This window comes from Centrocercus urophasianus, unplaced genomic scaffold, assembly GCF_019232065.1.
Source record: "Centrocercus urophasianus isolate 14NV4802_14NV808 unplaced genomic scaffold, USGS_Curo_1.0 seq_10, whole genome shotgun sequence".
Taxonomy (NCBI): Eukaryota; Metazoa; Chordata; class Aves; order Galliformes; family Phasianidae; genus Centrocercus; species Centrocercus urophasianus.
Window position 1 is genome coordinate 92,997,162 of NW_024884142.1, and position 14,380 is coordinate 93,011,541.

A 14,380-nucleotide genomic window follows, 5' to 3' on the forward strand; every position below is an offset into this window, starting at 1 on the left:
TTGAGAACCGGCAGGAAAAGAATGTAGGGAATAGGTCAGTCTCCTCACTTAGCAACTAGGGAACGAAGCAGAAGTATTTTTCTCCACAGTATCTAAGTATTTGCAGCTTTGGGGAAGAGAAGGAGAAACTGACTAGCTTGAGACTTGTCAGATGCCAATCTCTAAAAGGCTGAATATAGGGTGGATGCACCCTACCAGACATAAGCAAAAACCTTTGCTCCTTGCTTGAAGTGCCTACCTGTGACTGATAACTTTGCCTGCTAGCTGTCTGATAGAATTTTCAGACCCCTCATACATTTTCTACAGTATGTCAAGAGCTGATATGCTGAAAGCTATAATCCATCCCAGGAAATAGTTGCCTTTCTGATTTCATGAAGCGACACAAAACCTGACTATAAGTACTGTAAGTGCTCAAGATGAGGGATGCCACAAGAATGCCTGTGCCTGTATTATGTCTGCCTGCAGTAGACTAAAATAGATGATTACCAATGGTTAAAGAGGAAAAAAAAAAAAAAAAAAAAAAAAAAAAAAGATTATTTTCTCACTTCTCATGGAGAAATGCAGCAACAAAAATATATAAAAACTTCATAAATTGAATTAGATTAATGATATGATACCAGACTGTGAATTTTAGAACCTATTTGCAGAAAATTAACTTATCTTGCTGGAATAGCAAAGATGGATTCATTCAAAAGCATCTTTCCAGATGCTGTATGTTTTCTGTCTCTTTCCCAGGGAAACATTTCCTCTAGAAGACATAATAAGAAATACTGATGGATGGCTGGAACTTATGTAGTTACTCAATTAATCTTGCAGTTCATATGTATCTTCTGTCGATCATGAAATCTTCACCTCTTCCTGAGCAGATAGAACTGCTTTTGCAGACACATGTCCCTGTAGTATTCAGACTGTGATTATTTTAATGATTTTTCTTACAATTCTGTAATATAGAATATTAGCCTCTGATTACATTTGTGTGAAAATGGCCTTAGTTTTCTCCAATGGTCTCAGATAAAATTCGATAAATTTATTTCTCAATGAAATCAATGTAAGACATCAGTTAGTTCTAAGATTTTATTATTGTGTTCACCAGAAAGTTGTGCCTCGGGGCACTGACTTTATAAGATGCAAGCTGGCAGGCTTGAATGTTCTTTTTTTGCTCTATTTGTTCACCTGGGGGAGTCACAGTATTATTACTTTTCTTTGGAAGTGGCTAAAGGTTGTAAGTATAATGAGCTTAGGTTGTCTGTGGTCTTTTCTAAAACTACTGTTGTGCCAAATTTGCACACACTTGTTTGACTGATTCCAGAAATATTACTGCAGAGAGCAGTAAAACCCTGCTGATTCCATAGGAAATATCATTATTTTGGAGACAGATATATGTGTGTTTTATATTGCTGCAGGTTTTTATTGCTTTAAGGGTTGGCAGATCAGTAGCACAGGAGCAGGGTCCAGCAGGAAACCAATTGCACTGCCATTTGCTGGCTTGCTTTGCATTTCACCTTTCTCACTTGGTTCTTAGGTTCATCAGCATTCCCAGCACTGTCAGAAGTCTGTTATAGCCAGGGAAGAAGTATTTAGAGCACACACTTCATAAAACATGCCTCAAAATATTCTGCTGGAGTTGCCAGTGCTTTTGAAGACCAAATGCTTTGAAATGACTGGTGTATACAGATGCACACATACTCCTTTGCTGTCTGAGCAGTCACAACTCCAAGCATTTCAGCGTACACTAGATGTGTAGTGTTGCAGCTGCATGTCTAATTCCTGTTGTTCTAACTAACTCTGCATTTTTATCCAGCTGCCTTGATGCCTTTGTCCTATTTCTCTTCACACTGTGAGTTTGGACTCCTACAAGTGGCTGGTCAGAAGCTTTTACACTGTAGGTAAAGCCTACACTGCACACTGCAACAGCATGTAGGGGTACTTGAGGCAACACCAAGAGTGCTCATCTGTACAGTTAGTTCTCTAGAGAGAAAATCGACCCCAGCTTCAGAACCATAAGAGCTTCAAGCACAGACAAACTGAAAGTTTTGCTTCTCTGAAGATCTGCTGGCTGAGGCTGGGTGCTGTGAGGTTTCTCTGTAGGTGAATCAGAGGGCCCTGTGCTGTGGTCTGGGGAGTAGTGACAGGATGGTGCTTGCAGCAATATTCATAGTGCTGCCTGTATTGAAATTCATTTATGTTCCAGAGGCAGAGAACAATACTTACGCTGTTTCTTGAAATGTTTCATACTTTTCCTGAAAACGTGTCCTCTCCTCTGGCCTCTCAAAAAGAGTACTGGAAACTTTCCCATCCCCTGTTTGTCTCCACCATTTTATTTTGGCTTTTCCAGTTCACCATAGAAAATTAATTGCTATGATCTCTCTCACCTGGGTGAAACTGAGAAAAATGAAACATGGACTCAGAGCTGTAAACAGCATGGCAGCCTTCTGCAGGTCCATTGTGCAGGTCTATTTTCACCTCAGGAGCTATGAATTTATCATCACTGATAGTGGGCAAACATGGGTGTGAAATGCCTGCTCATTTAGGTCACTGCCAAGGACAGCACTCTTCAACAGAAACATAAGTCAGTGTTGGGATCCTTAGTAATGTATAGACAGAGGTATAGTGCCCATCATCAGGATGCTGTAAAAGAAACCTCTCACTCAGCATTTATCTGAAACCATTTCTGATGGGAAGACTGAGATTATTAGGAATAAACAACTGCTAAAGGAAATAGCACTTCTCTTACTGCACTGAGTTACTGAGACTTGCAAAGGTGAAGAAATGGAAACTGCAATTTAATACGCTCAGCTTTTAAAGAAGGTGGTTTCTTCTGATCATAATTATATGGTTTTAAACTGGTGTGCACACTGGGGCTCTAAACATGCCATGTTTAGCATGATACTCAGAGGCCAAACTTAAATATTTTAAAGCTGTAGGAAGAATTAAACTTGAAACTCAGATTTGCTTCCTTGTTTTGTAGATTGCGTAAATTTCCACAGATGTTGAAGAAGTGACAAAAAAAAAAAAAAAAAAAAAAAAAAAAAAAAAAAAAAAAGAAGTATCTCCCTTAAATATTGAGTTTTTCACATTCTCAACTACTCAGATATATCAGATATAGAATGAAGGAAAGAATATGTAGCATTCTATCAGCTGTTGTAGCTGGCTGTTTTGTACACTGTGCTTCTGTACAAATGGAGGAAAGTCAGGGAAACTTGTTTTGACTGGTTTGTGTGTGTCACGTCAGGCCAAAAGTCTGCCTACAAATGTGTAAAACATTGATTCCACTCAACAATTCCTGGCCATTTACAAATGGTAGATGGCTAACAACTGCAGTACTGCATTCTCTTATTTTGGAAAAGCTGCTGATACTTTCACATTTTGTGCTGTTTCATTTTGGCTGCACCTGTCCTGTTCTCTGAAAGGTGATTTTTTTTTTAATCTAAAAAAATATATGTGTGTATATGGTGCACGTATGTATAGCAAATGGGAAAGCAGGTATGCAAAGTGTAGGTTATGAATAGTGTAATTATGAATCACTGGGAAATTAGTCAAGTTTTTTTTAATCCTCAATGCCTTTGATTTCTTGAAAGTGTTACGAAAAGGTGCATGTGCCATTATCATTAGTGTGCCATTTTTCTGCATTTCATAAATTAGTAAAAGAAGAGACTGCTTTAGAGCCAGAACAATGTTGTATTTCTTGTTATATACTTCTGTATATGAGCATATGAAAGAAACAGGTGAAGCAAATAAGCTACTGCATCAGTGGGAGAAAAGTGTTGAAATCTAAGCTGTAGTTGAAGCAGTGGAAATAAAGTATAGCCATGGTCATATGGTGTTGGAAAGTGCAGTCAGGTATGTAAAAAAGGAAATAATACGAAGTGGAATAATTCCTGAGTTAACCACTTGGGAGACTTCCAGAGATTAGGAGCTGCAGGATACGCCACTGCCAGGTGTGACGGCAGGGCAGTAAGAAGGGGTGACACAAAGAGTGAAGTGGTTCTGGAAGGGTTTAAGTGAATGACCAAGAGGTACGGAGTGAAATGTTGCATTGTGCTGCACATGGTGAGGTAAAGACTTTGAGAAGTTTTTTTTTTCACTTTTAAGAGGGAAGTACCAGTATCAACATGTGGTTTCACACAGAATTGCCACTCACTGAGCACAAGGTCCATGCTGCGCAATTGTTTTTTTATTCCCGTAATTTAATAATGTCCTTATTTGGGAATACAATTGATTCTTTAGGGGGAAAAAAATCGTGAATCCATTAAGTTAAACTTTCAATAGACTTTAAAAGGCTTTATTAAACTCTAAATATCCTATTAAAGTGATCATCTTAATAATGAAAGGACAATAAAAATGAGAATGTGCCTATATCACAGTCATCTGCAAAATCAACAGCCTTAGTCCTGAGTACAAATGCATGTGTGAAGTCTCTTTAGCTGGAGGCACACTCAAGCACAGGAGCTCACAGGCTCATCACAGCAGGAGAATCACTCTTGCTCTGAGAACAAGATGCTGTGTGTTTCACAGACACTTCTCACTCCTCTCTGGCTCAGATTAGGAAACTCCCTGTGAGTCACTTGGCCTAGTCTTGTCTTCGTGATTTGGAGTTACTAAAGTGTGATGAAAAGAAAAGTCACTTCCCCCTTCCTAAATTGCAAACTTTTACACCTTTTCCAAGCAATGTTGCAAAGTTTTCTATTTTGAAAGACTAAAAGGTAAAGAAAAGTGTTTAGTTCTCATGGAAATGAACGATGCATTGGGGGTGCAAAGGAGGAAAACTTGAGCTTTCATCCTCCTTCCCCCTCCTCAACCTGGTTTCTTTTTCCTTGAAAAAGGGAAGAACTCACTTCGGTGAAATAACTAATTTGGAATATCAATTATCCATCAAAGAGATCTGGACTTACTGAGCTGTCAAGAGGCTTGTCACTGCCACATGCAGGCCTTCAGAAGTTAAATCTGAGGAGGGAAGATATTAGAAATCTTTTCCTATATGACACACTGTCTCTCTTGCTAAAACAACTCCTAATTAGCTCTTCTCTCCTCCCCACCCCTCTTTTTTTTTTTTTTTTTTTTTTTTTTAATATGCAGCACCAGGGAAAAATTGGAGTAAAATTTAATGTTGGCACAGATGACATCGCTATCGAAGAAATCAACGCCATCATTAATGATGGAAAATACCACGTAGTACGTTTCACGAGGAGCGGTGGCAATGCCACATTACAGGTGGACAACTGGCCAGTTATCGAACGCTACCCAGCAGGTAAGGGTTTGCACGAACTTCTGTGAGTAAAAGGGGGATCTGTGGAGTTCTGATCGGTTTGCTCCTCTTTTAACGCAGCATAAGCTCTTTCTCAGTGTTTTAGTAGCTAATTAAGTAGTTAAAGAGTCTGGAGCAATATGCAGATCGTGATGATGGCATTTCCTAATGAATTTAAAGGCAGAAATTCAGGTTATTGCTGGAAATGAAAGATACAGTTATCAGGGCATGAAATAGTGAGTTTGCTTCTTGTTTTCATTTGTTCATATTGGATTATTGTCTTTGGGGGGAGGGAAAGGCTTTGACAAAAGCTGCACAGTAAAGTGACTCTCAAATCGATCTCCAAATGATTGGGTAAAACATTTCTGAAGAAAAGTTGTCCATGTTCTTTTAATTACAAGAGGTTATTAAAGCTCTCTGAAATTGTGAATGTAGTGGAGGTGTGAAAAAAAAAAAAAAAAACAGCCATAAATGAAAACGTGCATCAGTTATTATTTGTACAACCAATCAGTCTTCACATAAAATGTAAGCCGTGTAATATTATAAAGGTTGCTCCAAAAGTAATGCCTCTTGTTTATTTCCATGGAAACTTCAAGAGATACAAAGAGAACAGTAACACTATTTGATAGAGGAAATTCTCAGCTACGAAACACTGTTATTTACTGTAGTCACCATCATTTGCTGTGCTTTCTGCTAGCAAAGGACAAGACCCTACATGCTGCCCTCGTACAAACCTGCACCTGTGGAGGTTATGCTGCCACTGTCACCACCGCTGAAATCCACCACCCACTGCCTTACTGTACTCACAGACACTGTCAGTGGGTTCTTCACATGCACTTCCATGTCAGACAGACACCACTGTGTCAGACTGCCCCTCTGCTGCCATCTTTCCTACAGCAACAACTGTAATGGAATATTGGTGGGAAGGTTCAACCTCTGCTGCCATTCTACCAACTTCCCCCCCTGAAGCTGTGGGCCAGCCTAATAAAGCAGGAAGCATTACTTTCAGAGCAGCCCTCTTTTTTCTGTGATTAATGCTGGTTACTTCAGCAGAACCACTTGTATGAATACAGCATTTCCTTGGTAGAGCCCATATTTAATTTTATGCAAATGCCATATCCTGCACATTACTGTATTACTAATTTTATTCATTTTTAAAGGCAACAGTCTTTTTCAGATATGCAGTCCATTTCTTATTGAATAGCATCACTGTGCCATTAAGGTTTACATGCAAGTCTGCGTGTTACTTCTTAATGGTGTGTGTGTTTATATTACTAAACAAAAAGCAATGAATCCAGAGATATAAGAGAAAGGTATTATAGTTTGCCTGTTTTCTATTACCTAAATGATAGTTCTGATTCTAAATGAAAGTTTTCTTCATTTTGGGGGTGGAATAGCATGTCGAGTAAGCCATTCCCCCATAGCAGTCATTAATATTTAGAATTTGTTTTTTTATTGGTGTTTTGGAAGCAGTCCAGCAGTAAAACTGCATTGTAAAAATGAAGTCAAATACAAATATATTCCAAAATTGAGATATCACCTTTCAAATAATTTCTTGGAAATAATTAAGAATCTTAAAAATGAAAATATATATTGCAAGTGAAATAATAAATAGCAGGAATTGTTTTGTATATATATAAAAATATACTTATCTATCTATCTAAATGTCCTGTATGAATGAATGACAGTTCTGAGTGACCATAATGATTCATGGCCTCAAGATAGACATATCTCTGAGAGGGGGAAGAGGGAACACTGAATGAAATATGTCCCGTGTTCTTTCAGATATTCCTGTTTCTCTCTTACTATCCCTTTTGCATTCTGACTTTTACAGTGTTTAGTAAATGGTACTTGAAATAAGATGGTAGAAACCAGAGATAAGTCTGTCTGAGTTTGTGCTCGAACTGTATTTAGCAGAACTGATATATATTACATACATGATAGATATGAAAATATTTACTGTTTCTGTTCTGTTTCTTCATGAAAATACAAAATGACTGAAAACAAGGAAGAAATGCAGTTGAGTTCTGAGGATATTGACCCACAGGATTTGTTTTTTCTCAACTTAGATCAATACAAAAAATAGGGTGATTTCCTTGGGATGGGAAATAGAACGATTTTCATGGGATGGGGTTAATAGATTGCAGGGAGGTTGGATTATTTCTGTGGAAAAATAAATAATAGTAGTTTCTTTGAGCAATCTGTGTACAGCCAACACTTGAAGACATTCTCAGTTGCTTCAGCAGATGGGATACAGAATCTATTGGGTTGCTCTATTGAGGGATCTTCCAGGACTGCTGTTGCTTTTCAGTTTTTTTCGTTTCTTTAACGTTCATTTCCCTAGTAATGTTTTACAACTCTTGTATTCTTAGGCATTGCTTGTGAAGTCTTTCTCCTCCCTTTTCTATCCCTTCTCCCCCCTTCCATCATGAAAGCATCTAACCATATTTTATCTTGCCATGATGCTCCGTCATCCTGGGGCAGTCTTCACTCAAACCCTTTTTAAATGCTAGTTCCTTCGCAGACTGTTATTTCATAGAAAAGACAGGCCTGTCCAGGAGAATAAACTGCATTTGAGCAATGTTGATTGGCACCATATTAAAGACTATCACCGTCATTTCAGTTCTAAAGATAATATTTGTAAAAGTGATGTCTTAATGAAGTAAAACAACACAGTTCGCCAAATGCTGATATGCCCAATTTACACATCACACTGCTGTTGCTGTTCTAGGGACTAACAGTACTGCTTGGCAGTAGTGATTAACTAGCTACATTTCTCATTGCTACTGTTTTTGATGGAAGACATTTTGAAAATGTACAGTATGGACCAAATTTGTTGGTATGTGCATGAGTGAGGGCTCATTAGCTTTCAGTGCAGTGCTAGAAAGTATATTCTTTTTCTGCTTTCTGCCAATTTACAGAATTTCTTCTTTCTGTATAACTTTTAATGTCTCCACTACTGTATGTGAGCACAGGCTTCTCTCTCCAACTTCTGTTGTTGTTTACATGGGTTTTTTGTTTTGTTTTGTTTTGTTTTTCCCCAGGAATAGAAACAAAATTAGCAGCTTAATTACTATGTTTGCTATTCTTAAATACACTGGATTTCCTTTTTTAAAACAAACAAAAAATCAGTTGGTTGCCTAAAGCATTGCAGCTGATCAATTCTCCTTTCTTTACTTGGAATTATTATACTTCTGGTTGGATTGTCTGAATACATTGCTTATTATTGATCAGCATCTAAAAATACAGGGTGAAGATGTCCTGAGAGGAATTTCTAGTCACAGCTTCAGGTTTTTCCAGTTTTGTTGCCCAGCCCCACCTAACTTCTGCAGATGATGGCACAGGGATGGTCTCATATCCAAGTAACAGTTGGTATTGTGTCAGAAGCAGTGCAAGTAGGAATAGGTATTGTGGGAGGAGTATGGGGATGCTGTTGGACTGTGTGGTGATGGTGTCAGGACTGCCACAGCCCAACTTGAACTAGACTTGGCAGAGGGTGCAAAGAAGAACAAGAAAGGCTTCTACAGGTACATCAGTCAGAAAAGTTCACCTTTTTAGTCTCAGAAGGTGAACTCCTCAGTTGGGCAATACAGACACACTGATAAAAAATGACAAGGAGAAAGCAGAGGTACAGCAATATTTTGCCTCAGTTTTCACTGAGCAACTAGTTTTCACATAGTCCTTAAGCAGATTATTTGGAAGGTGGGGACTAGGAGTGAAATGTCCCTTCCACCATAAGTGAAGATCAGTTTTGCGACCACCTGAGGACCCGGAGCATAGATTATTTTATGAGTCCTGATGAGATGCATCCCAGAGTCCTGAGGGAATTGGCTGACATAGTCGCCAAGTCACTTCCAGTGATATCTGAAAAGTCATGGCAGTCACAACTGGAGAAGTCTTTGGGGAGATGGGAGAGCTACCTTTCAGTATTTAAAGGAGGGCTATAAGAAAGAAGGAGACAGTGTTCTTCAGACAGGGTCTGTTGTGATAGGACAGGGAAATGGTTTCAAACTAAAGGAGGGGAGATTTAAATTGCATATAAGGAGGAAGTTTTTTTCCAATAGTGGTGGTGAGCACTGGCACAGGTTGCCTAGAGAGGTTCTATTCCCGGAGACGGTCAAGGTCAGATTGAACCAAGTTCTGAGCAACCGGATATAGCTATAGTTGTCCTTCATTGCAGAAGAGTTGGACTAGATGGCTTTTCAAGTTTCCTTCCAAATCAGAGAGTTCTGTTACTCTCTGAATAGATGAAGATCTCCAGTGTTACCACATGGCTGGATGATTTAACGAAGGGCTTAGATTTCAGCATGTCCTTACATTCTTCTGGATTCCCACTGAAGTTTTTTTGACTGCAGAGCTCCACCCTTGCCATTTCTCTGAGTGCAGGGCTAAAGCTGTGAAGATGTGCACTTAAATTTTGGTGACCCTGCACGTAGTGGGAGGGATTGAAACTAGATGATCACTGTGGTCCTTTTCAACCCAGGCCATTCTATGATTCTGCCTTTTATTAAATGTTCATCCTGCTTTCTCCCTTTCTCATTCTGTCAGTTGCTGACAGGTAGCCTTATGATTAGAAATTGTAGTTTTTTTGGCTAGACAACTAAAATGCCCAGCTCTCTACTGGATTTGTATATTCCATCTTTCTTAACTAAACTTGATATTATCTCTCTTGACCTAATGTTCACCATTCTCCACCTTCCTGAATAACTCCATTATTTCACCTTGGCTGGTTTTTCAGATAATGATTTCCCATTAACTGGGATGCATCATAATTTCCAATCATATTAAGTAGGAATAAGAAAACTGCTGACTGTGTATTCAAAGCTCCTGATCAATAGACTAAAACAATTTCCGTGCAAATCCTCTCTGCTCCTGATAGCTTATCTTCTGTGCTTCAAAACTTTGTTGTATCTGGCTGTCCTGACTACCTGTCTGCTGTTGTGACTGTAATACTGTACCATTGCAGCAACTCCAGCTGCTACTGTGAACTGGCTGCCCTTGTAAATTCAGTTTGGCAATTATTACAGAATGAAATGCAGATTTACGAAGAATGCTTTTCTGGGAGGAAGCCAAAGAACTTGTTAATTTGGGTCAAGCAGAGCTAATAATTAAGGACAAAGGGAAAGCAAAATTACAGGAAATTGGGTTTAGTAATGGAAAAATGTTAATTTCTGTGTTTTCTAAATAAAATATTCTGAATTTTTATGTCAAGATTGCCCAGAGTTTATAAGTAGTTATAGTGACCTGAGATTAAAGCATTTCATTTAGTTTGAAGCAGCCTTTTCTTCTGTACCTGAAAGAAAATCTGTTTCAAATCAAATCAGATGGTGCAGAATAAAAATAATTCTCACAGCAGTACTCATAACCATGTAACAAGAAAAACAATTTGCTTAATTTTTCTAATTTTCTTTTACTATTAGAAGATGTACACTTCACCGGTCTGGGAAAATGTATTGGAACAAACTACGTGACATTCATTCTAAAGCCACAATAATCACCATTTATTGTGAAGGATTTTCAGAATTGCTTTTCCATGAATAACCTTACGCTTCATGCTGTCACAGGAAATTTGTCCAATGCTGAGACTTTTTTTTTTTTTTTTAAAAAAAAAAAGCAAAGGCACAACCAAGCAGTGTACCAGAGGGAACCTACTCTTCTACATTACAGGATTTCCATCATAGATGCAGAGTTGTTTGGATAGAAGGTGATCTGTTACATGTTGGCCTACTGGCCTACGGTTTCAAACACTGCTGGAAATACTCAGCAGTCTGGAAGATGTAGCCTGCTGTAGGCAAATACCTGTAACAAAACTTTCCCAGTCATTTCAGAGCCCTGGACAGCCTTTGAAAATCATAACTAAGTTACAGCTGTCCTCATGTGCCCCACGGTACAGCGTATGTTGTTAGAGCTGTGTCTGACAGACCTAGATCTGACAGCACAGACATCTCTCATGCAATTCACACAGTGATTGACCAAAACACTACTACTGGAACAGATGTATCTCTGTGATCGGGGAGTATAAATTATGACTGAGTGCATACACCAAAGAGGAATCTATGCAACAGTCCGTGTACTTTGGCAGAAGATCAAACCACAGGCTGACAGCATGGTTAGTGCCAAGTACCTCTGCCGTATGGCAATTGGCAGCTGAAGCTCTTGGGACTTTTGTATGATACATTATATTTCTGTTTGTTGTTGCCATTGTTTTTTTTTGTTGTTGTTGTTGCTGTTTATTTTGTTTTATCACTTAAAAACATGAGAGCACATGTGTTGCCTCCAGGTCTGTGGGCTAAATGAGAGTGCTAGGTGAATGAGACGTTAAATGCTTCTCCTGGTCTCTGTATTGTGGAAACTAGTCAGTGTATCTGCCAGCTAACTTAGCTCCCAAGAAGCTTAGTTGGCATTCTTAAAATCAAGAGTGGCAATTCTGCTGACCTTTTTTCTTCTTACAGCAGAAATGTTGAGCTCAACTGTTACATGATCATTGTGGCCAAGGCAGCCACCTAACATGATATCTCCCTCAAGGTCTTCCCAAGTCTCACACAACAAACCGAGAAGGATTCTTCTAGTTGGCTCAGTCTGTACTTGCGACAAGAACTTATCTTCCAGATCCTCTAGGACCTGCTTGTCATGACAGTATAATGTTCCCAGTTTATATATGAGAAGTTGATATCTCTCGTCAGGACAAGTGATCTAGATCTTCTTTCTCCTAGCTGCCTGCAAAATAGCTCATCCATGCCATGTATTACGTGGGTAGTTAACAATAGACGTCCATGACAATACCTGCTTTGCTATCTGTTTCTTTAATTCTCACTCAGAGGCTCCTGCATTGACACTGCTGGAACCCAAGAAGCATTTGCTAAGGTCAGGCAAAATAGTTTGACTGGATCATTCTTTTTCTCTTGTCATATAATCCTGCATTTTTTATTCAGTAGTACAAGTAGTAGCATGCCCTGTTGGGTATCTGTATTTAAAAACTTAAATTTAAAAAGTTTAGGGACAGAGATAATCTGTCTTGCCTTCTGATCCCACAGATTCATTACAAATATATTGCTTCCTTCAGAGTTTTGAAGATCTGGATTGGGAAGAGATACATTCCCATTAGTCAGTCTTCTCTCTTGGATCGTCATCAGCTTTACTACAAAGTGGCCTGAATTCTTTCCATGATCATTTTATGTGGCCCAATATCCTCTGGTTTAAAATTTATTTTGTTTACTTTGAAAGATTTTTTTAGATAGAGTTTTGGCAGTTCTACATGTATTTTTACGTATGTTTCTAATTCTGAAATGTATTGTTTTCTTGCTGATCAAATTTGCTCTTTTTCTTTCTTTCTGTAATATAGTCTGTGATGGCATAGCTATTCAGGCTAGTGGGTCTCACTCTGTATATCTTAACCTTGCAAGTACAAGTCCAAATATATTTTTTATGCTTTTATCTTCAAGAATTTCCAAATGTCCTTCCTGGCTGAGTCCATCAATCCCTCAGACTGATTACATAATGTAGTTTCTTTCATTTTATCAAATTTCGTTCTTTTGAAATCAAGAATCTGATTTGTAGGCTTATTTTTAGTTGTCCTTGTATTAATTTGAATCAACTCATGATCACTCAATCAAAAAATGTCACCTACAATTAACTTTTCTCTATTGCTTTCATTACATATTCAAAGTGAAGCTAAAATAGCATTATTTCTTATTTTTTTCTACTGAGCAGATTCTTCAATGAGTATTATAGGAAGTCTTTCTCTACTTGTATTCGTACACTTACGTTTGGCAGTAATGTAATTGGAAAAGGTGTTTTAGCAGTAAGTAAAACAGTTTGAAAATAAGGCAAAGAAAAATGTGAAACTCACTTCAGCAAGTCCTCCAGAGTATAGTAAGGTGTGAGAAACTCATTTAGCAGGAATCAAAATAGATTAAAAATTAATCAGACTTACTGAGACAGAAACCAGCATTTAAGTGATGGATGTAACTAGGCCAGCATGCTCCCTTACCTTTGTTAATATGTAATTACACAACTGATTTCTTGCATCTTTTTCTGATGGGTGAAGCTGTGACTACTGTTTGGTATGATCAAATGTATTTTCCAGCTCATAAATAGGACCCACTTTCAGTGTGATTCTATTCTTCATGTGAAAGATTGATTTTAACAGAAATGGTGGTCTATTTTCCCATTCTCTTGGGAGACCCCAGTCAAAGTCCCCCAAAATCAAAGTTTGATGTCTGTTTGTTTTCTTTTCTTTTTAAAAAAGCACTGATGCCCTTTGAGAGATTATGAAATTGATATATCCTTCTGTCTTTTGTAGTTAAAGAGCCTAGGTAATACCCAAACAAGACACTAAACTCTCTTTTCAAAAAGTGGTTCCCAAGTCAACTTTTTAATTTGACAGCTTATCAGGATTTTCTGTCAGATAATGATATATAATAATAGGTAATGCTTCTCTAAGTCAGCAGACAGATCTTTCCTTTTTCTTTATTTTTCATCTTGGATATCCTGGTGAAATACAAAGGCTCATCCCTTCTTAGAGTTGATAGATCCTGTAATTAAATTCAAATCTTGATAAAATGTGTGGTTCAGTTGTCATTGCTTGATCACAGAAGGCATAACACCTTTCAGTTAAATACAGCACGATGGCACAAATGCATCCAGATTAGAAAGGAAAAGAAAATTTCAAATGAGCAGTGAGTCAGAAAGAGGTGTTCTGAAATATTAGATGAAACTGATAGCTTTTATTTTTATTTCTTGTTGCGAAGGATGGTGCCAGAATTAAGACCACAGGATGTGGGAATTCAAGTTAAAGGAAGTAGAAAGTGGAAGTGAAGAGGCCTGACAATGAGACATGGCAAATACATCACAGCAGGTCACATTCACTTCCTCAGGAGTGCCACTATTAGCAATCCCATTAAAAGTCAGATCACAAAAGATGAAACATGGCCAATACGTAGGGAATCATTTCCACACTTTTATTTCATTCGAACCCAACAGGCACATTTTCCATGTAACCTACAGTATCGCTACTTATCCAGTGCAGCAGCATAAATTGAACATGAGGTATTAATGTGGAGTTGGTTAAAAAGAAAAATATATATATATCGAATTACTTAACAAGCAATTTTAACTACTTCGCAGCTTTTTTAC

At 38.1% G+C, this 14,380-nt stretch overlaps 1 protein-coding gene across 3 annotated transcripts in view; it reads left to right on the forward strand.

Annotated features, from left to right (window-relative positions):
• Window positions 1-14,380, forward strand: part of NRXN1 (neurexin 1) — a 425,606-nt gene that overhangs the window by 308,432 nt on the left and 102,794 nt on the right. For all 3 annotated transcript variants that reach the window (XM_042824415.1, XM_042824431.1, XM_042824423.1), the window contains one exon: window positions 5,077-5,248. In XM_042824415.1, the coding sequence (XP_042680349.1) occupies window positions 5,077-5,248 (172 nt within the window). The remainder of the gene's footprint in view (window positions 1-5,076; window positions 5,249-14,380) is intronic.